General features: G+C 43.4%; 1 protein-coding gene across 3 annotated transcripts in view; it reads left to right on the forward strand.

Moving 5' to 3' along the window:
• Osbpl1a (oxysterol binding protein like 1A) overlaps positions 1 to 8,660 on the forward strand; it is a 191,436-nt gene that overhangs the window by 128,820 nt on the left and 53,956 nt on the right. For all 3 annotated transcript variants that reach the window (XM_057789364.1, XM_057789366.1, XM_057789365.1), the window contains one exon: positions 4,798 to 4,954. In XM_057789364.1, coding sequence (XP_057645347.1) covers positions 4,798 to 4,954 — 157 coding nt within the window. The remainder of the gene's footprint in view (positions 1 to 4,797; positions 4,955 to 8,660) is intronic.

An 8,660-nucleotide genomic window follows, 5' to 3' on the forward strand; every position in this document is an offset into this window, starting at 1 on the left:
ACTTGTCCTGAGGAAGATCAGGGAGTGATTGCAGGAAGTTACCCTGTTTTCAAGGACAGGGTAGCATCTTAAATTTTTGAACCCATTTGCTTATTCTAGGATCGTAGGTATTTGTAGGGAAACTCCAGGAGAAAGGTAAATGACTGTTTGATATGCTGTGGATCTAGCTAAATATTAAAATTAGTTTTTGTAATTACATTTTAAAATGTTAGTAGAAAAATCAGTGGAAATAATTATGCTCCCATATGGTGATTCTTTGATGGAGGTGTTAAAATCAGAGCTGAGCAGGCCATAATTGAGTTCATGTATCAAATGTGTAAGGCCTTTGACTTTGCCATATCAAGTTTTTATTTAAAGCTGTATTTTTGTGGGTTTTTGTTTGTTTATCTTTTGTCTGTTTTTGTTATTGGTACTGTAAAATTTAAAAGCACAAAGTTTATCATGCATTTTTAAATATGCAGTGTGGTGGGATTTGGTACATTGGTATTGCTGTGTGTCACCTTTCCTGTCTGATTTTGTCAGCTTCTCATCACTGACAAATGCCGAGGTAATTACTAGAAGCAGTAGGTTTATTCTGGCTCACATTTCTGGAGGTTCAGCCCATTGTCAGCTAGCCACAGTACGTAGGCCTGTAGCAGCACATCATATGCAAGCACACCCAACCGCACTGCTTGCCTGCTGATGAGTAGCAGCTCCTTCGCGGGAACAGCCCCTGTGTCTTAGCCACTGTTCTGTCCCTGTTAAGACACCATGACCAGGGCAACTCTTACACAGGAAGCATGTAACTGGGCTTTCTTACAGTTTCAGAGGTAATTCCATGACCAACATGGCAAGAGCAGGGGGGCATGCAGGCAGGTACGGACTCGAGAAGTAACTGAGAGAGCCAATTAGATTCACAAGCAGCGGGCAGAGAGAGAGAGTATGACATTGGGCCTGGCATGGGTTTTTGAAATATCAAGCCCCACCCCCACTGGCAAACCCCCAGCTAGGACACACCTCCTAATCCTTCCAGTCAGCTCATTAACTGGAGACCAAGCATGAAATATATGGGGGCCACTCTCATTCTTCACCAGACCCAGAGACCACAAGACCTCCCACTAGATCCTGCCTCTTACAGATCCACTGCCTTTAGGTAGTTTGAAAGTGGGGAGAAAGCTTTTAATATGTGAGCCTTTACTACAAGAATATGTGAGATACAAATTGTAACAACGTCTCCTTCAAAACTACTGCATCTCCCAAGCTGAAACTCTAGATGTGGTTTCTCCTGATTCTTGTTTTTTGTCTTTATTTTTGTTTTTATGAGTTCTGTGACTTAAAATACTGTGGAACAAGTAGCCAGTACATGGAGACATGAAACACTGTCCTCTCCAATACTGTGTTTTCCTCGTAAGCGGGGATATATTATCCAGTAACAGCTGATAGTCAAGTTGTAACACCTGGCCTATTGGCAACTTACAATGGAAGAGAATTGAAGAGGTTATGCCAGTGGAAATTTCTGTTCTGCCCAGTGCCATAGACGTTCAGTCCCAAAGAAACACACAGAGGCTTATATTTTTAATTATAAACTGTTTGGCCTATTGCTTCGACTTAAATTAGCTCTTACAACTTAAATTAGCCCATAATTTTTATCTATGTTTAGCCACGTGGCTTGGTACCTTCTCTCAGTAATGCATTCTCATTTTGCTTCCTCTTTGTCTGGCTTGCAACTGCGTCTCTGCATTTCCTGTTCCCAGAATTCTCCTAGTCTGGTCACCCTGCCTATACTTCCTGCCTGCCAGTATGAGTGACAAATCTTTACAGTGTACAGAGCATTATCCCACAGCAAGGTTACTGGGTTGCATGATAACCACAGAGACACTGAAGAGCTTTACCAGGAGACCTGAAGATCACCCATGTGGCTAGGCTCTGATGAGGATTGTTAAGCCTCCACACCAGCTACAACTTTGGTGCTGATGTGGGGAAACCGCAGTGGGAAGGTAGGAAATGTGAATAATGAAGGATTTTGCATCTGATCTGGATAAATGTGTCTCAATATAAATAGTTTGCCACTATGGCTCTTCTTTTGAAACAGCCATGCTCTGGAAATGGATTAATGTGTTTGATGCTAAAGGTGTGCTCCTTGCTGGACAGGTCCCTGTTGCAGTGAAAGTGACCTTTGTCACACTGAACTGCCTGTCATGAGGTTCTGCCCTTGCCAAGGATGCTGAGCATCCTCCCTTCCTGCATGATCAACTGCATGGCTCATCATAACCACGCATTAAAAAGCAGTTTCCTGAAAACAAAAGTTTAGTTACTTTCAATATAAAACAGAAAGGTGTCATCCCTTGATTTGTTTTATGTCTTATTTGCCCTTTGCTGGCTTTTGGTGCTTCTTTTCTCCCTTTTTATCCTATGCAGTAGGTAGACGATGCACACTCCTTCCTGCATCTTGCTGCTCCCACACTGGCTCATTCTGTCGCCATTTGCCTGGGACAGTTCCTATGTGGTGACTCTGTTGTCCTTCTCCCTGTTCTTGTCAGCATACTCAACAGTCAGCAAAGGGCTGACACTGTTCTCCCTGAAGTGGATTGTTGCTGGTGGCCACTGCCCCCATTCTGACTTCTACCATGATACCCGGAACAGTTTACTGAGCACATCTATTGCACACACTGTCTGGGACTCTAATGTGCCTGCCTTGCCCATGGCTCCTACAAAGGCAGGAATGAATTGAGCAGTGCCATAGATGGCAGATGAGTCACAATTAGGATTAAAAAATGTTGGACTCTGCAGAATAGAGGTAATTAGTAACCTTTGCCAGAGCTTTCTAACAATAGGCCAGATAGAGAGGAATTAAAGAGCAAGGTATAAATGGGTAAGGGTGGGAAGAAGGAGGGGTAGGAACAGGGAGATGACAAGGAAAAGGGATGCAGGTGCCACTAGCCAGAGAGGACACGGATCTGCTGGCCATCTGATTGTATGTCTCTGTGAGGAACGCCGTGGCCCCATGTCCATATTCCTAAAATGACCAGTACACTTAAGGAGGATGGGGCTTCAGCCTGTGTATTTACCACATTGGGATCTTGTTTGGAGAAAGACTATCTTTGCTCATAGAAGCACCTGCTATCTCTTGTTTACTGTTTACTGTCTCCTTTTTAGTTAAAAAAATAGAAAAAGCTTTTTAAGTAGGCAAGTTCCTTCCTTGTGTCTCTTAAAGTTCAAACATAATGTTCTATGTATAGCAATGTTTCAGAATAAATCTAGAGTTTATTTGTTTGATTGCTTTTTTACTTTCGACATATAAATTACGAACTAAAAATGCATTTCAAATCATTCTAAGACAAAGTTGCTTACCTTTTGAAATTCTTCATAGTTTACATATGAACGAATTGCAAGATGCAGGCATGACCCTCTTCTCTGCAATCTGTTTCCTGCCTTGATGCATGTGTGGTCCTGTAGTTCCTTGGCTCGGTGCTTTCAGTTATAACATTTACCATCACATACTCAGGGCAAGGCAGTGGTATGAAATATTATCATATTGCTATGCACAATTTAATGCTTACAAGTAGTTTCTGGAATATTCTGTGTAGTTGTTGAGCCAAAGTTGACCTCAAGAAGCTAAAACTTGACAAGCCAAACAGGTGGAGGAGGACTACTAGTGTCTTTGTTGTGAGGAGTGGAGGGAACGGAACTGTGGCCTTCTCCCAGTTGGGACTCAAGGTGTCCTGTTGGTGTAAGCAGCAGTGATACAGCTAGGACTGTGGCCAGCCTTGCTTCTTTCCGCATCAGCCTGATGGGATGACAGTGAGACTCCATGCGTTGAGCTAGGTGCTAGCATGCGGTAGGAAGAAAGCAAGCCTAAACCACTTGCTTCTGAGTTGAGCTACAGATGTACCATTTGTAGCAGGTGGATGTTCGGCTCTAACACACACGGAGCAGGTGTGGCAGCCTTGTGAGGAGAGTTTCTGAGGGTGGCACAAGTGAGTAGAGTCAGGTGGGAAGTTGTAGACAGTCCTGAGTAGTGCTTTACCAGAGACAGAGACCTCATGGACAGAAATGTCCGGGAGAGTGAGTGCCTACTGCTTTGAGCTGAAACAAACTGTTAAATAAGGAGTCAGAAAACTGGTGTTCAGAAACTAAGACCCTGCCCCCAAGCAGGAGGTTAACAATGTTGATAATCCGGAGCCTTGCCCTACCTTCCCCAAAGCATCCTAGAGATGCTCAGAGGAAACGCGGACTGTGAAAGTCTGGGCAGTTGCGTGGATGGTACAGGAGTGAATCATCATCTTGGTCCCCAGCAAGCAGATGGCTCCATTCTGAGTACACAGGCAACTGGGAATGTGGCATTCCTAGAGCACTTGCCTGATCACTGATGGAAGGATACCAAGAATGGGACGGTTCTATGTTGTTCTATGTGCTTTTAAATTTCTTTTGCTTTTGTTACTGCAGTGATGTGACTTAAACTTCTAAGGATAGCACCGTAGATCTTCCATTATACATGAGTTTTTAAAATTGAACTTTTGGGGGCTAAACTATAGTTAAGATGCCTTGAGAAGGAAGAGAATAGAAACAATCTTTGGCTACCTCTAAGTATATAAAATCAGTTTAATTGTAACTTTATATAAGTGTGCATCTGTCACATAAATCCCTCTGAGTCGCTGTGGGAGCGGGTTCTCCGAAATCCCTGAGGAGGTGTTTACAGATGGATTGTGAAAGGGCAAAGCTTGAGTTTCACAGCCCGAGGCTTTGAGGGAGATATCCATCATTAGTGAAGCCTGTACCCAAGTTCAGTACGTTCACCATGAGCCTTTTCTGCCACAGGTTCCGAGTCCGAGGGGTCTCTGACTTGCCTGGAAGCTGTGACAGCACACTCCTTTGAAGAGAACGAAGTGCCCGTGAGCAGTGGAAAGCACAGAATGTCCGAAGGAAAAGACTGTGGTGGGGGAGACGCGCTCTCCAATGGCATCAAAAAGCACAGGTATGGTAGCCTTGGATGTCGTCAGTAGTCGCTGGCACACGGCTTAAGGTCATGAACAGGAGTGCTTTTTCTGCCTCCTCCCCAGTGTGGGTGTTTGTGTTGCTCGGTGTGCCACCTCCGAGGCAGAATTAACTGGAGTACTCTTTCTCTGTCTGCTTTGAGTAATGTCTGCTGTAGGTGTAGGGCCAGAGCACAGGCTTGGCGTCCTTCTGCAGCTGGTCTCTTGGGGAATGTCTAGATCCTTCGGTTGAAGTAAGGCTCTCAGAAGCACCCATTGAAACTGATGCTCTGTTCCGTTTTCATCTTTTATGACTCTGCCTCCCAGTGCTATTTTGGTTCCTCGTCATTTGATCTTGTTGGTTTTGAGAGGGAATAGTAATGGTGCCAGCCTGCTGTCACAGTCTAGTTTAATTTAAACAAAGGCTGTTATAAGGCCAGGATTTGCTGAACACATCTACTCTACATGCTCCAATAACATTAGTTTGGTTTTATTCTCCTGATGGGCTGGTGCTAGAGATAATCCACAATAACAAGATGTAACAGACACCGACAAGATCACAGAGTGGTAGACTGTTGGTTGATTTTGTATAGAGACATAGTTTGTAAAATTACTAACAAGTGAGATACCTTGTTTTGTTCTTGGTAAAGAGATGCTAATGGTTAATTTCTACAAAAGTCTTGTGTGTTTTTACTGTAGATTGTGTAACACTATGATTCTGACCACAATTGTCTCAGGCATTGTCCAGGACCAGTGTGCACGCCACTGTTCTGGTGTGCAGGATCAGCGCTCACTCCACTGCTGTGGTGTGCAGGACCAGCGTGCACGCCAGTGCTCTGGTGTGCAGGAAAGTACAAATATGTTGAGAAAATGTGAAGTATTTAGTTCATATCCTGTCTTATCACTGGAGCCTTCAGTGAAAGAGCAAGAACTTTGCCTAGAACGTGTCAGGTTTGTAGAAGAGTCTAGGGACAGCAGGGAGCAGTAGGAAAGGCACTTGAGTCTCTGCTTGTTTTTGCCTGGAAGGTAGAGGGTTAGGGAGTAAGGAGGGAGAACAGTGAAGAGTCTCCAGCAGTCTGGGCATGGAGCATCCTTTAACCAGCTGAACATAAGTGTGTTTCAGCAGCCCACCCTTAGAGAGTCCTGAGGAAGAACCTGCTATAACAACTCAACAATGTGGAGGTTGGGTGAGGGTACCACTGTGCTGTGATGTAGGCTGATTATTGTCAGTCAAGTACCTGTTCTTGAAGGCCAGTGCACATCGAACCCCTGGGACAGACTGGCAAACTGGATGGAGGCAGCTGAATCAGTGAACGTAAACTCCCCAGACCAGCCAGGCCACAGGGAATTCAGCCAGAGTTACATTCTGAGACTGCGCCACAAAGATGGGTGCCAGCTTGCCTGATGGGACTAGTCCCAAGGGTTCAGATCTTAAAATTTACCCTAGGAACAAGCTGGCAGGCCACGGGGTCACTTTGAGTGTGTTAGGAAGAAACAGAAGGTGGGATGGGCCTCAGCTCATGACAGTTCGTCATAAGCCCAGGTTGGCTTTTTATTGATAGGAATTCCTGTAGGAAAACTGTAACGTCATACCATGGTGAGGTCACCATTGCTATGCTAGGCTGAGAAGGTAGTGGAGAAGCTGCTCTTTGGAAGCAGGGCTGAGGCTCAGGGGTCCTACTGACCCACCCCTTTATCTTACCCCTCCTCCTGAGATGCTCTGTAGCCCGGAGGTGCTTTACCAGAGTTAGAAACCCACAGGCTCTGTCTCAGCTTGCGCATTTTAAGGACCTTATGGTGAAGATGTACTTGTGCTCATTCTAGCCTGTTCTGGACAGACGCTTGTTGTGGGCGGTAAGAGCATCTGCAATCTGCAGCTCTGCTGGAATGCACTGCATGGCAGGTAGCCAAGGAAGTGCTTTTCTTCATCTAGGCTGTGAAAAAATAAAAATAAAGACTAGTTTTTCAGGTGGGTAATTACAGTTTTAAAAATATTGCAGAAAAATTTAAGCATGCCAAGAAGTGTAGAAAATATTGTTTTGACTCCTGCATATCTATCATCAATATTATGCATATGCCTTTATTTCACCTAAACTTCATCTCATTTCCTATAACTTTAAAGCTAAACATTAGGATATATTATCTTTATTGTTTATTTTTCAGGACACATTTTTTTCATGTCTTTTTGAAGGTCTTGTTTGTCTTTTCTATCAACCATACATGACGATATGTGATTTGTAATCAGTCTCTTGAAGTCTGTTCCAGTCTTTAAATCAATAACTTTTAAACTGTGAAAAGAATACATATGTATAGCTGTATTAGCGTATTTTAAATAGTACACAAATTTTTAATTGAAAAAATTGTATGCATGTGTTGTGTACAGCATGGTAATTTGAAATACATGTATAGAATGTATTTCTATAGATACATAGAATGGCTAAGTAGAGCTAATTAGCGTATGTATTACCTTCATACATATTTTTGTTGTAAGAATAATTAAGATCTGTGTTGCATTGCCATAAACATTCTGCATCATTGTGCAATAGATGCCTTCAGCTTGGTTCTAGAAAACAGGAAGTGTGCCAGGTGTGGTAGGAAAAGGCAGGAGGATCTCTATGAGTTGGAGGCCTGAGTGGTCTACTTAGTGAGTTTCCGGACTCATAGAGAGAGCCTGTCTCAGAAGCCACAGAAGGCTTTGCTTGTTATGTGTGTGCACGTTAGGACTGGTCTAAGTTCTATTGTTGTTTACACCTTAGCAAGGTGCTGCCTGGCCGAGAGCTCCGCATCTTTAGCCCAGTCTCTCCCCACTAGATCACAAACCAGTTACTATCATGGATGAGTAATCATTTACATATCTTCAGATATTTAATTAGCTTTCAAATTTCCCTGCTTGTCTCATAAAACTGTGCCTTAGTAATTAGATCTGAAATGTCACTTAGCAATAAGGACCCAGAAGTTCCACATCTTCTGTCTGGCAGAAATGGCTGGAAGAGTCCTAGGCTTTCTGTTCCTCTCCTACCCTTTATTTGTATTTCACACTGTTCCACAATCTAGATATGTCTGGTCACATGCCAGGGGGTGTCATTTAACATGAGCTTTGCCCTAGAATGTCCTTTAAGCCACTCTGTTCACAGAAGCATGACTGGCTTAGAATTGATATTATTTGTTTTTATTTTTATTAGTTAGTAGTAGTATTTGGTTGCTATAGTGCATAGATGCACACACTGTGGGGGCAAGGCGTGCCTCCTGTTAACATCAATGAAGAGAATAAATATGCTGTCTGGTTTCTTTTTATTTTGTGTTGAGGTTGAATCCCTGGTTTTGTCCTTGCGACTGCCTATTTCATGGGAGAGTTGCCCGATAACCTTTTAATTGATGATTTTAGCGACCATTTGATGACAGAAGTCACAAAACAATCCCACACCAGTTCAGAATTATGAATGATAAAAGGGTTATTTATTTAAGGGGAAAACTTACAGATCACTGTCCTAGACAACAGTCCTCTGCACAAACAGGAGTAGAGTCTAGCAGTCAGAAGCAGGAGCCGGAAGCAAGAGATTGGGCGCACATTTACTGCTGCTTTTACAGTATAAGAGACCATGCTGCCCACATGGGCTAGTATCTTAAAGGCTATTGGCTGAAGGAGCAGAATGTGCTCCCACAGCAACCATTGACAGTCATTATCTTCATCCGTATTTCTTTAGATAC

The sequence above is a fragment of the Chionomys nivalis genome, chromosome 14, assembly GCF_950005125.1.
Source record: "Chionomys nivalis chromosome 14, mChiNiv1.1, whole genome shotgun sequence".
In the NCBI taxonomy this organism is placed as follows: Eukaryota; Metazoa; Chordata; class Mammalia; order Rodentia; family Cricetidae; genus Chionomys; species Chionomys nivalis.